General features: G+C 51.4%; 1 protein-coding gene across 1 annotated transcript in view; it reads left to right on the top strand.

Annotated features, from left to right (window-relative positions):
• SHANK3 (SH3 and multiple ankyrin repeat domains 3) overlaps positions 1–21,332 on the top strand; it is a 324,463-nt gene that overhangs the window by 65,222 nt on the left and 237,909 nt on the right. Inside the window, exons 7-10 of the mRNA XM_030472062.1 lie at positions 3,563–3,714; positions 5,852–6,019; positions 7,024–7,140; positions 8,550–8,627. Of these exons, the coding sequence (XP_030327922.1) occupies positions 3,563–3,714; positions 5,852–6,019; positions 7,024–7,140; positions 8,550–8,627 (515 nt within the window). The remainder of the gene's footprint in view (positions 1–3,562; positions 3,715–5,851; positions 6,020–7,023; positions 7,141–8,549; positions 8,628–21,332) is intronic.

The following is a 21,332-nucleotide window of genomic DNA, read 5'->3' as shown; positions in this document are numbered from 1 at the left end:
ACTCTGGGGAGACAGTAGCTTGCATGAACTTTCGTATCAAGCCTGTTGTCGTCTCAGTTTGAACAGAGATCCCCCCTTTTCCTAAATGATTTTGGTATCAGAGTGGGGAGCTTGTTTCTGCTGGTGTTGGAGCAATCTCTGGGGTTTCCCAGGTTCCCTCAATGCCTTTGCCTTAGAGTCATAGAATATAATCCCAGACTGGTTTGTGTTGGAAGGGAGCTTAAAGCTCCTCCAGTCCCAGCCCCCTGCCCTGGGCAGGGACACCTTCCACTAGAGCAGGTTGCTCCAAGCCCCTGTGTCCAACGTGGCCTTGAACACTGCCAGGGATGGGGCAGCCACAGCTTCTCTGGGCACCCTGTGCCAGCGCCTCAGCACCCTCACAGGGAACAGCTTCTGCCTCAGAGCTCATCTCAACCTCCCCTCTGGCAGGTTAAAGCCATTCCCCTTGGCCTGTCCCTGCAGGCCCTTGTCCAAAGCCTCTCTCCAGGTTTCCTGGAGCCCCTTTAGGCCCTGGAGCTGCTCTAAGGTCTCCCCTTCACACAGCAGAGGGGGAGAATCCCCTCCCTGACCTGCTGCTCACACTCTGGGGGTGCAGCCCAGCACACGGGGGGGTTCCGGGCTCAGGCACGCACTGACGCATCAGATTGAGCTTTACCACATGAACTCTGGTTCTCATGACACCCCAAGTACAGATCTTATCTGCCAAAGGCAGAGTCCAGCTGCAGCTCTTTCCTACATCCATTAATCAGATTTTACACCATGGAACATGCAATGTCGTGCTGGTTCTTGTTTTCTGCTGTGGATCTTGTGCACTTGTTAGTGAATTACTTGAAGCATGTATTTGGATACATATGTTTCCAAGAATTACCAGAGGTAATCACTAAACCCCACATTAGACAGTGATTACATTAGATTTAGTGAACAAATCACTGCCGCAGTTCCTCCAGAGTATCTTGAGATGCCCCATTTGGACCTTTCTCCGTCTTTGGGATTCAAGATGACATGACAGATTTTTCAGTTGCAACTGGCATGTTAATAACTGAGCCTAAAGGAACGTTTGGAGCCCTTTTTTCTGTGTCTTTTGCCTCTTTGAAAAGTTTGTCTCATTTAAGCTGAGATATTGAAAGAAGATGATGATTTAACTACATGTGGGAATGGGAATGGAGCAGGGGCTGGTGAGGGTAGTTCTGTTCATATGCACAACCTGAAGTTTGTATCACACTCCAAGGGCCCAACATGTGCTCTCCAAATAAGTAACCATCAGTAAAGATAAGATTTTCTAGAAGTTATGGTGAAAAACAGTACCTGAAAGTCAGTGCTAATGACAGAAACCAAAGCAGTTCTCTTTGGCACAGAAGGTAAGTGATGGTCCTTAAAAGACCCTACTTCCACTGGACTGTCCTCTCTAGCTTCCCTTTGCCTTTGGCTGGAGGTGGCCCCAGCTGAAGAGCTGGGGCATGAGGGTTGGTGAAGAAGATGGGGAAGGCTCCCCTGGCTCAGCAGCTCACCCACAGTCACCCTCTCTTCATCCCTTTGGTGTGTGGTGCGTGTGCGAATTGGGACTCCCCATCCCCATCCTGCTTTGGTGGGGACCAGACTGTGCTTCCACTGCAGCCACCAGATCCCGTGCACCACAGAAACCACAGCCATGGCTCTGCGACTCCACCGAGGCCTGAGAGCCTGCCCTGGCACCACCAGCGCATCCTTTGTCCTTTGGTGTGACAGGGGGTAGCATTTCCCACCATTCCTTGTGCTGCATGGGGCACTGCTCTGTGCCAGTGGCCACACGCAGTGAGAAGAGATGCAGCCCTTAGTGGTGACCCTCCACAAACTCATGTCTTCACAGCTATTGCTGAGCTGTGAAGCTCTGCTGCTTATTCTGCTGCTTATTGTTCTGCTGCTTATTCTCTGGTGGTATTGCTGTTTGTGTGGACACCATCCCATTCCCATGTAATACGTTAGTTGTGTGGAAACCGTCCCATTCCCATGTAACACGTCAGTTGTGCGGATGCCATCCCATTCCCATCTAATATGCATGTTACAGTGGTCATTACCCTCCTCTTTAAAATACATCCCTTGTTTTCCAGCTGTCAGGCATCACACCCGTCCTCGGCTACAGTCTGACGCTGCGCAATGGGTGCACGGAGCCACTGCATTTATTATTCCATTGACTTTGCCAGATATAACAAAATAAAGAGTGTGTGTGTGTATTTGTGTGTCTGTGTCTGTGTGTCTGTGTGTGTGCCTGTGTGTGTGTCTGTGTGTCTGTCTGTGTTTCAAGCTTTTCCTGGTGATTCCTGTTATTGATGGACCCATCTTTAATCCTTGTGACAAGGCTTCAGCAATCTTCATTTCCTGTATTGGTGTCTCGTAGCACAAGCCCAGAGTTGTAGCAAAGCCACAGAGCCATCTGCCCTCTGCCTTCTTGTTTCAGACTGTGCCCAACAGCAATGCCCTGGAATGAATTGCCATCTGCTTTCTTATTTGTATCTCAAACCATTTATTATTTTCTTTTAAACAGTTATTTCTACTAAAGAGGGAAATTCTAATTTATGTGCGAATCAGGGGCCTTTCTAGAAAACACTCTATTTTGGAGGCACCTTGTTTTAGGCAGTGTCCACATCCTCCATTCATGGTGCAGGGGATTGGGTCCAACGACCGAGGGATTTGTTGGAGAAAGGAGACGTGCTTTTATTTTCCATAGTACACCCTGAGGAAAACTAATTCACTTTATTGTAATCAAAATGGTCAGGAAAGTGTTCTGCCTCACAAGGAGACTTTACTCATTTTATATCAAAGGACATTTTCCTCTGTGCCATCGCATCAGCCGTGGGCAGGTGAGCATGGTCCTTGTGCAGCTCAGGTCCAGTAACACTGCTGAGGCAGAAGCCTCCGTCCCGTGTCAGCACCATGACCCCTCCAAGGAGGGTGCATGACCTGTGTCTGTGGGGCTCAGAGGTGGACAATGACACCCAGTCCCTGGGGGAAGGATGTAGCAGCTCCCGTGGGAAGAAGCTTTGCCCGCCCAGCACAGAGGCACCTTCCTGCATGCAGTGGTGGAGCGTGATGGGGGCTCCTGCGCCCCCAGAGCAGCAGCAGAGCAGGGCTGGGGCCAGTGGGGATCTCCGCTGAAGGCATTTCCATGCTTCTTCCATTATATCCCACAGTGGAGCGAGTCCCGCATGCTGGGCAGTGCTGGGCGTGGGGCTGGTCCTGCTTAGAGCTGGGACTGATGCAGTGTGTGGGGGCTCTGCTGCCAGGCTCAGGAGGTGAAGGGAGGTCATGGGATCCAGATCCAGGGAAGTTCCTCCCATCTGGGATGGGTGTTTCACATTTGGAGCTTGCTGCTGGTGACATGAGGCAGCGAGGAACCAGCTGCGGGAGAGCTCTGGATGCTGGTGGTGGTGCTGGGACACCCACTGGTGTGTGGGGCAGGCACTGGTGCGTGGGACAGGCACTGATGTGTGGGGCAGGCACTGGTGTGTGGGGCACCCACTGGTGTGTGGGGCAGCGCCATGGCGGGGGTGCGCTGGTGCTGAGCTGTGTCTCTCCATGCTTGCAGAGTGTCCCCTGACGGCGGCAGTGCAGCTGGAGCTCAGCACTGACATGATCAAGGCCCTGCGCAACGGGGGCGCGCACCTGGACTTCCGCACGCGCGAGGGGATGACGGCGCTGCACAAAGCCGTGCGGTGCCGCAACCACGCCGCGCTGCTGGTGAGTGCCCCCGGCCCAGCCCCTGCAGGGCTGAGCCCTCCCGGAGACAGAGACCTCTGGGGCTGGTGCCGGCGAGCATGGGCATTAGAGACAGGGCACTGACAACGTGAGCCTTGCGGGGAGGTTCAGAGGGATCTGCACAGGCTGGATCAATGGGATGAGGCCAATGGGATGAGGTTCAACAAGGCAAAGTGCCGGATCCTGCACTTGGGTCACAACAACCCCATGGAATGCTCCAGGCTTGGGGAAGAGTGGCTGGAAACTGCTCATGGGAAAGGTTCTGGGGGTGCTGATTGATGGAGCTGAACATGAGCAGCTTGTGCTCAGGCAGCCAAGAAGCCACCAGCATCCTGGCCTGGATCAGCACCAGTGCGGCAGCAGGGCCAGGGCAGGGATTATTCCCCTGCACTGCATCTCATAGATAGAAGTAGCTAATCTTAGAATCATAGAATCATAGAATCGTAAGGGTTGGAAAGGACCTTAAGATCATCTAGTTCCAACCCCTCTGCCATGGGCAGGGACACCTTGCCCTAAACCACGTGGCTCAAGGCTCTGTCCAACCTGGCCTTGAACACCGCCAGGGATGGAGCATCCACAACCTCCCTGGGCAACCCATTCCAGTGCTTCACCACCCTCACTGTAAAGAACTTCTTCCTTATATCTAATCTAAACTTCCTCTGTTTAAGTTTGAACCCATTACCCCTTGTCCTACCACTACAGTCCCTAAGGAAGAGTCCCTCCCCAGCATCCTTGTAGACCCCCTTCAGATACTGGAAGGCTGCTATGAGGTAACCACACAGCCTTCTCTTCTCCAGGCTGAACAGCCCCAACTTTCTCAGCCTGTCTTCATATGGGAGGTGCTCCAGCCCTCTTATCATCCTCGTGGCCCTCCTCTGGACTCGCTCCAACAGCTCCATGTCCTTTTTATGTTGAGGACACCAGAACTGTACGCAGTACTCCAAGTGGGGTCTCACAAGAGCAGAGTAGAGGGGCAGGATCACCTCCTTCGACCTGCTGGTCACGCTTCTTTTGATGCAGCCCAGGATACGGTTGGCTTTCTGGGCTGCGAGCGCACACTGCCGGCTCATGTTAAGCTTCTCGTCAACCAACACCCCCAAGTCCTTCTCTGCAGGGCTGCTCTGAATCTCTTCTCTGCCCAGCCTGTAGCAGTGCCTGGGGTTGCCCCGACCCAGGTGTAGGACCTTGCACTTGGCTTGGTTAAACTTCATAAGGTTGGCATCGGCCCACCTCACAAGCGTGTCAAGGTCCCTCTGGATGGCATCCCTTCCCTCCAGCGTATCAACCGAACCACACAGCTTGGTGTCATTGGCAAACTTGCTGAGGGCGCACTCAATCCCACTGTCCATGTCACCGACAAAGATGTTGAACAGGACCGGTCCCAACACCGATCCCTGAGGGACACCACTCGTTACAGGTTTCCAACTGGACATTGAGCCATTTACCACAACTCTTTGCGTGCGGCCATCGAGCCAGTTTTTTCACTGGGCACTGGTGAGGCTGCACCTCGAATCCTGTGTCAGTTCTGGGCCCCTCACTGCGAGAGAGACATTGAGGTGCTGGAGCGGGGCCAGAGAAGGGCACCGGAGCTGGTGCAGGGCCTGGAGCACAAGTGTGATGAGGAACGGCTGAGGGACCTGGGGGGGTTTAGTCTGGAGAAGAGAAGGCTCAGGGGGGACCTTATCACTCTCTGCAACTGCCTGACAGGAGGATGGAGCCAGGAGGGGGCTGGTCTCTGCTCCTGAGGAACAAGGGATGGGACAAGAGGAAACGGCCTCAAGCTGCCCCAGGGCAGGTTTAGATGGAGCTGAGGAACAATTCCTTCCCCAGAGGGTGCTCAGGCATTGGAACAGGCTGCCCAGGGCAGTGCTGGAGTCACTGTCCCTGGAAGTGTTCACACGCCATGTAGATGAGGCCCTCAGTGCCATGGGTTAGTGGTGGCCTGGGCACTGCTGGGAACGGTTGGACTGGATGAGCTTGAAGCTCTTTTCCAAGGTGGTTGATTCTCTGGTTCTGTGCTGGGGTGGTCGCTGCTGCTGTGGCTGGAGCACCCCCGGCCCCATTCTGGGGCCAGTGTACAGTTCCCGAGGCATAGAGCAAGGCTGCGCTTCTCTTGCAGACGCTGTTGGACCTCGGTGCCTCCCCGGACTACAAGGACAGCCGGGGGCTGACGCCGCTGTACCATAGTGCTATGGTGGGGGGGGATCCCTACTGCTGCGAGCTCCTCCTGCACGACTACGCCCGGCTCGGCTGTGTGGATGAGAACGGCTGGCAGGAGATCCACCAGGTGGGATGGGACCTGCATAAGGTGACCTGTGTCCTGCTGCTGATGGAGGGCTCATCCCATCCCCTGGGTGCTGCAGGCCATGCAGGCACTGCTCAGCAGTGTGGCTCGCACAGGGGCCAGGCTTCTGTGTGGAGCACTTGGACGTGATGTGCCAGCTCTGGCTCCCATCCCAGGCCAGTTCTCAGGCTGGTCAGTAGTGTCTGGGATCCTCTCCAGAATATGTCTGGCGCATAGGATAGTGCTTTGGGATCTTGGTCTACTGCCTGAGGCATCCTGGTTCCAAACCACAGTTGTTTCTGCCTCTGCATTACACACTGACAAGTGGATTTGGCGTAGGGAAGACACAGGAGAGGAGTTAGGGGACCTGAGCTGGCTTTGTGCTTCAAGACCGAGACCCTTTGGGAGAAGGGAGGATGCTCTGGCTCTGCTTAGAGTCCTCTCATCTTGGACCATTGTGGGGGCAGGCTGGCTTTGGGCCCATGGCCTCTCATAGCACCCAGCTTTCAGCCCCTGAAGGTGGATGAGTACTGGACAGCTAAGGATGAGGATATAAAACCAAGAGATGTGTGTTTGTGCTCTCAATTTACTGTCCTCCTGGCTCCATCCTACATTGCCTGGGTAGATCTTCAAGGACTGCTGGTCCCAGGATAGACCAAATGTAGAGAAAAATGGCACAGCAGTTACCAGAGATGTGGGGCCACTGGCCGCCTCTGCCTGCTTGTGCTTCAGGGATCCTTTCCATGGACAGTGATGCTGAGATACCAAACAATGTGTGAGGGGCTCTGGTACCAGTGTGATGCTGATCCAAAACTTGCAGTCGGTCCCAAGGTAATTTGTCCTATGACCATTCAGGTGTATATTGCTGTCAGGAGCCACAGTGTGTCTTCTTGCATGTTAATGGGACATTTCAGGTCACAGGTCCAGTGTGATTCACCTTTTCTAGCATCGATGAATCCAGCATCTTTCTGCTGTTCCCTGATTTTCCCATTTTGTGTTTGGAACAGGCATGTCGCTACGGCCACGTTCAGCACCTGGAGCATCTGCTCTTCTATGGAGCTGATATGACTGCACAGAATGCCTCAGGAAACACCGCTCTTCATATTTGTGCTCTCTACAACCAGGTACATCTGTGTGAATTAGAATCACAGAATCACAGTTTGGTTTGGAAGGGACCTTAAAGCTCATCCAGTTCCAACACCCTGCCCCAGGCAGGGACACCTTCCACTAGAGCAGGTTGCTCCAAGCCCCTGTGTCCAACCTGGCCTTGAACACTGCCAGGGATGGGGCAGCCACAGCTTCTCTGGGAAAAGTCTGTGCCAGTGCCTCAGCACCCTCACAGGGAAGAGCTTCTGCCTAAGAGCTCATCTCCGCCTCCCCTCTGGCAGGTTAAAGCCTGTATCTGTCTTGGGATGAGGCTGTTTCTGTTTGCAGCCCCAGCCTGATTTGGGATTTCTGCAGAGGCAGGTGGCCAGAGAGGAGCCCCTGGTTCAATCTGTTCCCATTCCCAAAGTGATTTTGCTGATTCACTGCCTCTGGTGTTCTGTCATTTCCCTCTGGTTCCTGTTCCTGCTTCCCAGTGAAGCCCCTGCTGCGGGTGGGGAGGGGGCAGTGTCTTGGGTGGAAGGTGCTAATTTGACCCAGGTGTTCATATTGAATTTGAGGTGGGCTCATGGCCCAGGCTAGGTTTGTTGGGCAGGTCCTGGGGTTTTTCCCTGCTCTGGGGAAGGCATGTGGTTGTGGTTCCTGTTCACCAGTGGGTCTAAATTCTTACTACTACTTTCTGAGTTCTAAAGAAGACTGCCCAGGTGGTATAGGCACAATTTCTATTTCATTTTCTGTGTGGTCACTCGCCTTAGTTCAAGAGAAGTTGAGGGTGGTAGAAGAGCCTCTCTGACCTCCTGCACCCACTGTTCTCTTTCTGAGATCTGGAGGTCAGTATCTAAGGATTTCTACTGTAGGTTTTATTTCTTCCCAGAGATTTTTGTACCTTGTATTATGTGCTTTTTGATTACAAAGAGAATTTTCAGTTTCTGAGGTGTGCATGCTTTAAACATTGACCACTGTTATGTTTTGTCATAGGCAGTGGTATGTAGAGGTTCATTTGTGGCTTGTTAGGTGGTGGGTGCGTTCTGTACCTCAAGGAACCTGGTACCCTGGGTGCGTGATAAAGCAGCATTAAACAGTGCAGGGGCTTGTAAACATATTGTATTAACATCGGTTAGAAGCACAGAGCGTCCAAAGCAAAACCAGTAAAAGGCTTTAGGAAATGCCAATATCTGAGAACGTGTGGTGGCCACTGTGCTCTTGGGCTGATGTTTGGGCATGGCCATGGTGCCAGTGCCCCACAGCCACATGCTGGTGGGTGGACTTGGCCAGCTTGGGTTGGGGTGCCCAGTTTGTAGGGTTGAGCATCCTTCTGGGACCTTTCCAAAGCAGGCTTTCTGAGCACAGTGCCCCTGTATGGTTTGGCTGCTTTGTTGTCTCTGGTGCTAACTGGCCTCTTCCCCTTGCCCTTCGCTTGCTTCCACAGGAGAGCTGTGCTCGGGTTCTCCTCTTCCGCGGTGCCAGCAAAGAGATTCGCAACTACAACAGCCAGACAGCATTCCAGGTAAGCTCCTCGTGCCCTGGGCAGGGTGGGCTCTGCAGCGCACGTGGGGTGAGCAAACTGCAGCAACACAGTGAGTCAGGGTGTCTGCTCTGAGCCTGGCTCAGTCCTGGAGCAGGAGGGAGGAAAGAGAATGTGTGGTACTCATGGAAAGGGCTGTGAAGGTGGTGGCTTATGGTGCGAGACTGAAAGAGCTTGGATTATCTGGCCATGTGTAATCATAGAATCATAGAATAGTAAGGGTTGGAAAGGACCTTAAGATCATCTAGTTCCAACCCCCCTGCCATGGGCAGGGACACCTTGCCCTAATCCACATGGTCCAAGGCTCTGTCAACCTGGCCTTGAACACCGCCAGGGATGGAGCATCCACAACCTCCCTGGGCAACCCATTCCAGTGCCTCACCACCCTCACTGTAAAGAACTTCTTCCTTATATCTAATCTAAACTTCCCCTGTTTAAGTTTGAACCCATTACCCCTTGTCCTACCACTACAGTCCCTAAGGAAGAGTCCCTCCCCAGCATCCTTGTAGACCCCCTTCAGATACCGGAAGGCTGCTATGAGGTCACCACGCAGCCTTCTCTTCTCCAGGCTGAACAGCCCCAACTTTCTCAGCCTGTCTTCATACGGGAGGTGCTCCAGCCCTCTTATCATCCTCGTGGCCCTCCTCTGGACTTGCTCCAACAGCTCCATGTCCTTTTTATGTTGAGGACACCAGAACTGTACGCAGTACTCCAAGTGGGGTCTCACAAGAGCAGAGTAGAGGGGCAGGATCACCTCCTTTGACCTGCTGGTCATGCTTCTTTTGATGCAGCCCAGGATGCGGTTGGCTTTCTGGGCTGCGAGCGCACACTGAAGCTGGCTCATGTTAAGCTTCTCGTCAACCAACACCCCCAAGTCCTTTTCTGCAGGGCTGCTCTGAATCTCTTCTCTGCCCAGCCTGTAGCAGTGCCTGGGATTGCCCCGACGCAGGTGTAGGACCTTACACTTGGCTTGGTAATGAAGGTGGAAAGAAGTTACTGCTGTCTGTAGAAGTGTTGCAGTAAATGTTAGAGAAGGAGCAGAATCCTGAGACATGAAGGACAGTGTTGACAAAGAAACAAATGCACCTAAACTTGCCGTTAGTAAACTTAAACTGGGAGTTAAGACCTTTAGCCGCAAAAGAAGTGAAACTTTGGAATAGCTTCCTAGTAAATACACTGGTAACACAGATGGAAAAGGGAAACTCCGTCACTTTGCAGTGTGACTCCTTCCATAGGTCTACAAATCCTGGGAAGTGCCTCCCACAGGCTGTAGTTTGATGCAGGAGGTCTCTTCCCATCAAGTTCTGCTTTGCCCTTCTATTTTTATGTTGTTGAGCTCAGACCAGTCATCCTGTCTGTGCTCATACGGAAGCACAGTCGTTTGCCTGAGGACCTTCCAGAAATGCTGTGACTCAGTGTCCAGCTAATACCAATCCTCAGGTGTCCCTTGAGGGCAGAGTGTGTCTGTCAGCATTTTGCTCAGGTACCAGCTCAGGTGGCTGCAGATGAGCTCACTGGTCACCAGCTCTTTGGAAATGCTTTTTCTTGCTTCTTCACTGTTGTTTCTGGAGGCTTTAGGCCACAGAGTATCAAGTGTGACCATGCTGGTGTTGTACAGCCCCTCCATCATGCCTGGCCCATGTGAGAAAGGAGCCTTGTTACAGACAGAGTAATCTAAATTTTCAGTATAGTTTCATGCAGCTTAAGCATGTTGTCCTCAAAAGAGCAGCAGAACTCGTGTGTGCTCACCATGATTGTGTGCAGGGACCAGGCAGCCATGCAGAGTGGGGTGAATCGCTTGTGTGTGGTGTGAGCGTCACAAACATGTAGTTTCAGGAATTGAATAAACCGCTTAGTGTCTTATGTAAAAGTAATTTCTTTATTAAGATTGAGACCACCACACTCCTTTCAAGCTTGTACTACGTGTTGGCTTGGATGCTGAGAGGGAAAAGGGCCTTGAAGGTCAAACTGACCTTCAGTTTGGGTGGGCTGGTGGCATCACCTGCAGGAACTGGAGGCTTACTCCATGCAATTAATTCACCTAATAAGTAGTGGTTGTCTGGTTGTAGCTTGTGGAGCTCTGGAGCTGGGAATGTCACTTGTGTGATGAGGTGTGGGTGCCTGCAGAGGGGAAGCCTGTCCTTCCCTCCACGATGGGCTGGGCACCCTGGGGTGCTCGTGCACATGAGTGGCTGTGGTGGGCAGCCCTCTTCTCCATGAATCCACTGTAGCTCAGCCCTTCCTCTGTCTGCTCTGTGTTACCTCCTGCCTGGGGAGGTGGGTTGTGAAAGGGCTCAATGTGATGAGATCTGCCTTATGCAGATATCGCTGCCCTCTGTGGAGCTCTGCTCTGTGGTTTGAGGACAGTCCCATCTGAGTGCTCTCCAACCTAATGTAAAAGTACTTATCTCCAGGGAAGGGCTTCTTGCAGGCAACTGCTGCCTCCTTTGAGATGAGATGAACTTTTGGAATCAGGAGATGGAGAAAGAGCAATCTTTCTGCTTTGAGTCTTTGCAGGGCGTGGGGTGGCTGTAGCAGGTGGTGGAGGGAGGCCTCCTGCTCTGAGCTTACTCATGTCCTGTGGTGTCCTACTGGGTCTTAATGAGGAGAGACCAGTGTCTGCCTTTTCCTTTTTGAAGCAGTGTGACTAATGGGCAATTTCAGTTGCAGAGAATGTTGGTAACCCAGCCACTTATTTATTGGCAACCCACACTAGAGTTTGGTACTAGTGTGATGAGCTCCCTTCAGTTCCCAGCCTTCAAAGAGAATCTCTGACTCCTGCTTGGATCACTTGCTTGAGACTTCAGCATGTCATTTGGTCACTGTCTGCTGCCAAGTCTGGCACTTTCTCACCTATTCTCTTCTCATGGCTGATGGGAGCTGCCATGGTTTCTACAGTGGCTTTCAGCATGGCAGTGGAGAGCCACGTGTGTGCTGCCCACGGCTCTGTGCCTGCTCACTTAAGTGCCTCTGCTGCTGTGGGGCTGTTTAGTCTGTTCACTGCACATCCCTTGGGCTAATTTGACTGCTGCTGTTAATCAGATAGCTTGGTGTCGGTGGCCTGAGATGACTCAAGATAGCAGTGAGTAATGTAGAGGGTTTAGAAGCTGTAATCACTTCCCTAAGGCCAATCAGCATCCCATTGCCTGGGCTGATGGGCCACCTCTTGCTACTTTGGGTTCCTCTTGTGACAAAGGGGTCTGACCCCAACTCGTGGCCAGTGTGGTGGGGCAGGAGAGCTGGGAGAGTCCCATCTCTTCATGGCTAGTAGCAGGCTTCAAGGAGTGTAATAGCAGGGTGCTTGAGGGTGAGACTTTGCCCAGAGTATCTTCCCAGCTTCTGGCAATCTGAATCTCTGTTTTCCTGAGCCAGGTTGGTACCTACATCTGTCTTCAATTGCTCTTAGCTGACTTTTCATCCATAAATCATGTAAGGGAGTCCCCTGTGCAGGTGCAGCCCTTCCCAAAGCTCCCCAGCCTCATCTAAATATGTTCTTCTCACAGAAGGATGGAGATGACCTTTCTCAGGGAGGATGCTGCATACTCAAAATGAATTGGATGAGAGGAACATTGGGCTTTTGGTGTCATTTTTGCTTTTTCCCTTCCAGCTGCTTTAGCAGCATCACTGATCAGAAACAAAGTGCTGCCGAAGCACCAGTTGTGCCTCCAAGCTCCCATGTGCCTTGAGGTGCTCACCCACAGCACTTGGGCTGTTGGCTGGAGCATGCCATGGGTCAGGAGCCTGCGGTGGGAAGGAAGGACAGGCAGTAACGCTGGGACTGTGAAACCAGCAGCTGCTGCTGTTGATGGGCTGAACCCACCATCCTATTCAAACCATAGGAAGGTACCAGCAGAGGAGCGGGATGTGTGGCCAAGCACATGGGTGGCAGTTGTGTGAACACTGTGAGTGGTAGCTCAGGCAGTTACTGGTGGTGTCCCTCCCACAAGAGGTTTGTGCTGGATCCCAGGGAGCTGAAATCCTGGATTCACAGGTTTAAGTTCAGGATGGCAACACTGGGCAGTGTTTTGCCTCTTTGGAGGGTGAAGACTTGTGAGTCTTGTTTTCAAGAGGTGCTTTTTTTATGTTGTGGTAAGGTTACTCACCCTCACTACACAGCTTTTTCCTTGCATGGGATAGCTCAAAGGTCAGCCTGTCCGCAGCTTCTCATGGTCTTTACAGAAGGGCTGAGTGCAACTGCAGCAATCTAGGTTTCTCTTTTCCCCTCCTCTAATGCCAAGTTGACAGAATGATTGCAGAAGACCTTTCAAATGCTGTGAGTGGCTCCGTCCCTCTCTGAGCATGCAAATCACATGATTTGACTTGGAAATGAAATCATTCACCTTTGCAAGCTGAACGTCACCAGCATGATGATCCCCACCTGGTGCTGTGGACCAGTGATGTGGGAGCCTTCCTGTGCCGTGCTGGGCTTCAACACCAGCTCATGAGCAAGGCTTTGGTGGGGGTCTTTAACATATGTGCGAGAGGGAAGGAGATGCCCTCTACTCAGAAAGTCGCTGTGGCTCTGATCCAGCTTGCTGTCTACCAACACCTCCAGGACCTTTTTTGCTGAGCTGCTCCTCAGCCTGTGTTGTTGCCAAAGCTGCTTCTTTCCCAGACATGGGACTTTGCATTTGTATTTTTCCAGTTTCATGAGGGTCCTGCTGACCTGTCCTCCACCTGCCCATGTCCCTCCGCATGGCAGCCCTGTCCTTGTGGCTATTGACCATTCCCTCCAGTTCGGTGTTACCTGCAAACTTGGTGCCCTCTGTGATGTCCTCCAGAGACTGGCCATTGGGTAGAGAATGACCCATTAACATCCACACTTGGAGCCTTACCTTCCAACCAGTTTTTCCCATCTAGCTGTCCACCCATCCATACTGGGATGTCCTGATTCCTATACCGATAAAGATGAGACATAGAAGACTCCATGTGTCTTGCTTCCCTGTGTCCTCTGAGGTAACTGCTGGTTTTCCTATCCCCATATCAGAGAGGTTGAGCCACTCCTGTCTCTCTGCAGTCTGCCCTGTTTGGGGCTGGAGGTTTGCTGCTCCAGCAGGAGCCCTGCTCTCCTCCACATGGAGACTTTCCTGTAAACAGCAGGAGAACCCTAAACTGCTGCTGTTCAGTAGCTGTACCTGACAGTTTGTCTCTGTTCCCTGTTCCTGTGCATCTTTTCCTCATCAGTCCCAGCTACTCCATGTGGTTGGTGTGAGCTGGGGGTAAGACCCTGCCCTGGATGGGTCAAGTCCTTTGGTTTCATCTCACTTGGCTTGTCCCCGCCAGTGCATCAGGTCTCACTTCCCTTTCCCTCCCTGGTTTTCAGATCCCTTAAGGACTCAAGTGTTTCCTTTCTGAGGAGCCAGGTCTCTAATGGCATTAATGCAGGTGTCACATGGTGGCACTTTGAACCTCTGGGTCAGTTTTTCACCTTTTTTTGGATAAAAGTAGCTTTTACAGTTGCCATCACCCCTACATAAAATGCAGGACAAGCCCAAGTCCTGATGGTCAGGCCATCACCTGCCTGGCACTGTATTTTTCAGTGGCCTGTCAGAGATGCCAGCAGTTTCCTTCTAAGAAGCATCTGAGTTTTACCATGTTCACAATGCTGACTTCCCAGTTTTCTTTCCCAAACCTCACATTTCCAACATGGAGCCTGAAATCTATGTTCTCAATGTCAAGATGGATCTTTCTTGTCTGGAAAGTTTTGGAGGTTCCTTGTGCTGCCCCTTCCTGGAAGGTCTGTGGGTCTACCACAACAGCCGTATGACAGACCTTGCTGTAGTTTGCCACAGGGAAGGCTCCAGCCATAATTGGAGGAGGTTATTCATTGCTCTGGTGACTTCAGAACTACTTGTTGATATTTCTGGTGTGGGCACCTGGAGCCTGGCCCAAAGTACCATTCCCAGAGGAATTGGCTCGTAACCAGCCACGAGCTGGACTCCGTATAACTCATCACCACCCGTTGAACCTGGTGATCCAGCCAGGTTTCCACTTACCTCATCACCCACCTGCCCAAGCCATCCCTGTCCCATCCTGCAATAGGGATGCTGCAGGAGACCACCCTGACCGCTCCCTGAGCTGGGATTTGGCACCTTCCCTGCAATCCCCTCACTCAGAGCCAGGCACCCGCTGGAGAAGGCACTAGAGCTGGGGCTGAGAAGGAACCTGAGAGGTGGTTTTCAGGCTCTTTTGCCCTAGCTCCTAGGATCAGCTCCATCTGAAGGTGTTATGCCTGGTTTTTGCTCGTGACCCCCTGTGCTGGGTGCTGCGCTCCCATGGTCTGTCCTGGCTGGAAGCTGTCTGTGCTCTCCAAAAGCGTTTCCTGACATCCAACCTGAATCTTCCCTATCGAATTTGAAGCCCGTTACTTTTCCATGGTTATTGAGAAGAGATTATTTTTGTCCTCGCTGCAGCTGCCTTTTCTGTTTTTGCAGTCAGATCACCCCTTCCCACCCGATCTGTTCTCTGGGCTGAGAACATCCAGAACACACAGGTTTTCCTGCAGAGACCTTGAAAGCATAATCTGATCATTACTATTGATTTATGCATATCTTTTATTCTGTTGCTAAAAGTAGTGTTCTGCAGCTGAAACCCAACGTGTTCTGCATGGAGCAGAGGGGTAACAGTGCACGTGTGAGGCTGCTAATTGTAAATCCTGGTGTGTTTTCCCTTTTCTGCCACAGTGTGACTTTGTTGACTCATTTTCAGCTTGTGATCCTGCAATCTTCAGATCCTCTTCAGTAGGATGCTGCCTGCTGGCTCCTGGCTTATCAAAGAATCCAGGCTGGTTTGAGTTGGAAAGGACCTTAAAGCCCCTCCAGTTCCAACCCCCTGCCATGGGCAGGGACACCTTCCACTAGAGCAGGTTGTTCCAAGCCCCTGTGTCCAACGTGGCCTTGAACACTGCCAGGGATGGGGCAGCCACAGCTTCTCTGGGCACCCTGTGACAGCCCCTCAGCACCCTCACAGGGAAGAGCTTCTGCCTCAGAGCTCATCTCAGTCTCCCCTCTGGCAGGTTAAAGCCATTCCTCTTGGCCTGTCCCTCCAGGCCCTTGTCCAAAGCCCCTCTCCAGGTTTCCTGGAGCCCCTTTAGGCACTGGAGCTGCTCTAAGGTCTCCCCTTCAGGAGCCTTCTCTTCTCCAGGCTGAGCCAGCCCAACTCACATGTGTTTGTGCCGGGTGTCACAGACTCACTGAGCCTCACTGAGCCTCCTGAGCTGGGCTTGTCCCTCCTCCTCCTCAGACTGACCAGCCCCACAGCTGCTGAGGCTGCTCAGGGCCTTTCCCAGACAGGCTTGGAGTGCTTCCACCTTGGGGCTTGTTCCTGTGCTCAGCCCTTCTCCTCATGAAGAGCCTTTTCTTTGTGCCCATTGCACCTTGTGCCTATTGACTCTTGTTCTTTGTACACCTTGGAGAAGAGGCTGGCTCCTTCTTCTGTAATCCCTGTACAGAAACTGTGTACAGTTTTTGTCTCAATTGACTCATAGAGATATGACTGACATATCTCTATGACAAATGTCTCTATTACATTTGTCTCTATTGACTAAATCTCTGCACTCCCTGCCTGTTCCTTGACTTTCCAACAATCATTTCAATTCTAATCCTCTAATGACTTTGCATCTCCTTCCAGCTTGGTCTCATCTAGGAGTTTGATAAGCGCATTCTGCACTCCATCATCCAGATTGCTAATGAAAAAATTGAATACTACTGAGCCTGGGGGAGGGTCCTGTGAAATCCATTTGGCATACATCTGACAATCAGGGATTAGTTTTGTGATCAGTGTTTCATCACTTGGCAGCAGTTTCAGCTGGGTTTCATTTCTCTTGTTTCTGTGAATGCCACCAAAGGCTGTCAGGATTTCTGCAGACAGCTATGTGGTATCTTCAGTTCCTGCGCTCTGCACAAGGCCTGGCCTGCTGCCCGCTCCTGGGAGTCAACTGGATCCTTAAACTTCGTTTGCTCTCTACAAAGCATTGGTTTTGCTGAGCTCTGTTTGCAAACTGTGCTTTGCCCAGAGCTTTTCTGGACAACAAAATCAAGTTCCCTGCCATGAGGAGCAGAGCTCCGCTCCTTGCACCATGTGTCTAGAGCTGGTTGTAACTCCTCTCCTTCCCCAGGTGCCAGGAGCTGTCCCACATGATCAGAGCTCGCCGCGAGCACCCTGGGTTCTCCTTGCAGGGCTTTGGCAGCTCAGCTCGGGCTCTGCAGGTCTCTGTCAAAAAGAAGCAAAGCTGCAGAGCCAGGCTTGAAGGCAGATATTGCCCCCAATAATGTGTGAAGGCCCAACGGATTTGGTGATAGTTGCTGTGTGGCTGCAGCCAATTGTGGAGAGAAAAGCTCAAGGAAAAGGCAGCAAAGCCTCTGGTGCTCATGGTACTGAAGCCATCCTGCTCTGTCTTTGCACCTCTTGGTTGTTGCATCCCACTTTGTACCTTGACCTTTCTCAACCTCTTCCGCATCTGTCACTATATTTGGGCATTAGCCACTGTGAATGGTGCCCCTTAAAGATTTACTCTTTGATGTTATCTTAACACACCATTTGTATTGGCTTTTTGGTGCCATACAAACAGGTGGTTAGAAGCATTTTCCTCAAAGATTTGTATCTTGTTGCTTTAAAATAGACATCATGGGCTGAACTTTGTGATGTGCAGGCATGTTGCCCAGGCAACAGAATATTCCCAAATGGAGTGATTTTGTTAAAGAATGTCTTCAGATAACTGTCATTTTGCTAATTTAAATTAAATTTTAGCTGATGGTGTTTGGATTTCTAATTTGGTGATGTCAGATCTTGTGATGTCATGGGAATTAATAATATCATGCTACATATGTAGATTACAAGCATTCAGTGTTAATACTTGGAAGGAGGTGCTGAAGCCAGTTGATATTTTGCTGTTCAGCTCAGCTGTGAACTCTCATAGTTCCTCAACATGTGTGAAATGTAGGAACAGCATAGAATCATAGACTGGTTTGGGTTGGAAAGAACCTTAAGATCATGGCACCTTAAGAAAGGTGCCGTGCTTGACCTCGTGATCACCAACAGAGAGGGACTGGTTGGAAATGTGATGCTCCAGGGCAGCCTTGGCTCTAGTGATCACGAGATGGTTGAGTTTGAGATCCTCAGGACAGTAAGAAGAGCATGCAGCAAGCTCACTGCCCTGGACTTCAAGAAAGCAGACTTTGGCCTCTTCAGGAACCTCCTTAGTAAGGTTTCATGGGATACAGTCCTAGAGGGCAGGGGAGCCCAAGACTGCTGGTCGATATTCAAGGATCACCTGCTACGTGCTCAAGAGCGTTGCATCCCGACTAGAAGAAAGTGCAGCAGGAGGGCCAGGAGACCTCCATGGATGGACAAGGAGCTGCTGAGGAAACTTAGAGGGGAAAAAAGAAGCTTATAGAAGGTGGAAGCAAGGACAGGCGGCCTGGGAAGAATATAGGAGCATTGCCCGGGAAGCTAGGGACCAGGTTAGGAAAGCTAAGGCCCAGCTAGAATTAAGTTTGGCAAGGGATGTAAAAGATAACAGGAAAGGATTCTATAGATACGTAGCAAATAAAAGACAGACTAGGGACAACGTGGGCCCTCTCCGGAAGCTATCAGGAGAACTGGCTACCATGGATTTGGAGAAGGCTGAGGTTCTTAATGACTTCTTTGCCTCCATCTTCACCAGCAAATGCTCTGACCACACCACGAAAGTCTTAGAAAGCAAATGCAGGGACTGTGAAAATGAAGACCTTAGGCCCACTGTAGGAGAGGATCAGGTTCGAGACCATCTTAAGAACCTGAATGTGCACAAGTCCATGGGACCTGATGAAATCCATCCACGGGTCCTGAAGGAGCTGGCGAATGAAGTTGCTAAGCCACTGTCCATCATATTCGAAAAATCCTGGCAGTCAGGTGAAGTTCCCGATGACTGGAAGAAGGGTAATATAACCCCCATTTTCAAGAAGGGGAAGGTGGAAGACCCGGGGAACTACAGACCAGTCAGTCTCACCTCTATGCCTGGCAAAATCTTGGAACAGTTTCTCCTGGAAAGCATGCTAAGGCACATGAAAAACAACGAGGTGGTTGGTGACAGCCAACATGGCTTCACTAAGGGGAAATCCTGCCTGACCAATTTGATGGCCTTCTATGATGGAGCCATGGAACTGATGGACAGCGGCAGAGCAGTTGACGTCATCTACCTGGACTTATGCAAAGCGTTCGACACTGTCCCGCATGACATCCTTGTCTCTAAATTGGAGAGACATCAATTTGATAGATGGACCACTTGGTGGATAGAAAACTGGCTCGATGGCCGCACGCAAAGAGTTGTGGTAAATGGCTCGATGTCCAGTTGGAAACCTGTAACGAGTGGTGTCCCTCAGGGATCGGTGTTGGGACCGGTCCTGTTCAACATCTTTGTCGGCGACATGGACAGTGGGATGGAGTGCGCCCTCAGCAAGTTTGCCGATGACACCAAGCTGTGTGGTTCGGTTGATACGCTGGAGGGAAGGGATGCCATCCAGAGGGACCTCGACACGCTTGTGAGGTGGGCCGATGCCAACCTTATGAAGTTTAACCAAGCCAAGTGGCAAGGTCCTACACCTGGGTCGGCGCAATCCCAGGCACTGCTACAGGTTGGGCAGAGAAGAGATTCAGAGCAGCCTGAGGAGAAGGACTTGGGGGTGTTGGTTGACGAGAAGCTTAACATGAGCCAGCTTCAGTGTGCGCTTGCAGCCCAGAAAGCCAACCGCATCCTGGGCTGCATCAAAAGAAGCGTGACCAGCAGGCCGAAGGAGGTGATCCTGCCCCTCTACTGTGCTCTTGTGAGACCCCACTTGGAGTACTGCGTACAGTTCTGGTGTCCTCAACATAAAAAGGACATGGAGCTGTTGGAGCGAGTCCAGAGGAGGGCCACGAGGATGATAAGAGGGCTGGAGCACCTCCCGTATGAAGACAGGCTGAGAGAGTTGGGGCTGTTCAGCCTGGAGAAGAGAAGGCTGCGTGGTGACCTCATAGCAGCCTTCCAGTATCTGAAGGGGGTCTACAAGGATGCTGGGGAGGGACTCTTCCTTAGGGACTGTAGTGGTAGGACAAGGGGTAATGGGTTCAAACTTAAACAGGGGAAGTTTAGATTAGATATAAGGAAGAAGTTCTTTACAGTGAGGGTGGTGAGGCACTGGAATGGGTTGCCCAGGGAGGTTGTGGATGCTCCATCCCTGGCGGTGTTCAAGGCCAGGTTGGACAAAGCCTTGGACCACGTGGTTTAGGGCAAGGTGTCCCTGCCCATGGCAGGGGGGTTGGAACTAGATGATCTTAAGGTCCTTTCCAACCCTTACTATTCTATGATTCAATGATCATCTAGTTCCAACCCCCTGCCATGGACAGGGATGCCTCACACTAAACCATGTCACTCAAGACACTGTCCAACCTGGCCTTGAACACTGCCAGGGATGCGGCAGCCACAGCTTCTCTGGGCACCCTGTGCCAGTGTCTCAGCACCCTCATAGGGAAGAACTTCTGCCTAAGATCTAACCTGAACTTCCTCTGTTTCAGTTTGAACCCATCACCCTTTGTCCTATCACTACAGTCCCTGATGAAGAGTCCCTCTCCAGCATCCTTGTAGTCCCCTTCAGACACTGGAAGCTGCTCTGAGGTCTCCACGCAGCTTTTCTTCTCCATCTGCTGTTTGATGTGTTTTAAGTGCTTGGTCCTAACTGAATGGCAGCAGTTTTGGCTGATGTGAGAGTGTCTGTGGCCTTCTTTTTATTAATAAGCTCCATATTTTCCTTGTCGTCACTACAATGGTAACCTTCTCCTCCTCCATCTGTTCTCACGTGTCAAGCATGTGCATTGGGAAGGTTGTGGTATCTGTGTGCACAGAGTTCACTGACTTCATGTCCTGTCTTGGGTGGAGCAGGAATGAAAATAACTGATGGAGGTGTGGAGCTCCTGTTGGTACTTGGTTTCAACCTGTTACGTGTTTAAAAACGCAGCACATCTTCCTCGAACTCCCTGCACTTGCTGTCTGAATGGGAAAACCTTTTCTTTTTTAGCATTTCAAAGTATCGTTGTTAACTTTTAACATTACAGTTGACTAAAGTTTGGGACCTTTGAGAAATCTATTGCCTGTGCTTAGGCTCTCTGTTGTCCTTAATGATCAGGTAGCACAGTAACCCAGCTTCTTCTAAGCTTTCTTATACTTCAGACTGATGAATAGCTTGCTCAGAATCCAGATTTTAAAAGCATACTTTGCAATGAAAATAAACTATTAGTGATTTTAACACCTATTTCATAGCATCACAGAATCACAGGATGGTTTGGGTTGGAAGGAACCTTAAAGCTCATCCAGTTCCAACCCCCTGCCCTGGGCAGGGACACCTTCCACTAGAGCAGGTTGCTCCAAGCCCCTGTGTCCAACCTGGCCTTGAACACTGCCAGGGATGGGGCAGCCACAGCTTCTCTGGGCACCCTGTGCCAGCACCTCAGCACCCTCACAGGGAAGAGCTTCTGCCTAAGAGCTCATCTCAATCTCCCCTCTGGCAGGTTAAAGCCATCAATGCTACCTCCATCTTCCTTTTCTGTAGCTGGGAGATTTCCTCTCTGGACACCCTGTCATTTGGGAAGGATGCATTCCCCTGGTCCTACTAAGCATCTGCCACCTTGCCTCTTCTTGTTGCTCTCTCCAGTTGTATCATCTGCACCCACAGT

Source organism: Strigops habroptila, chromosome 3 (genome assembly GCF_004027225.2).
Source record: "Strigops habroptila isolate Jane chromosome 3, bStrHab1.2.pri, whole genome shotgun sequence".
NCBI classification, from domain to species: Eukaryota; Metazoa; Chordata; class Aves; order Psittaciformes; family Psittacidae; genus Strigops; species Strigops habroptila.
Note: the sequence above shows the minus strand (reverse complement) of the source record. Positions and strands in the feature narration are given on the sequence as shown.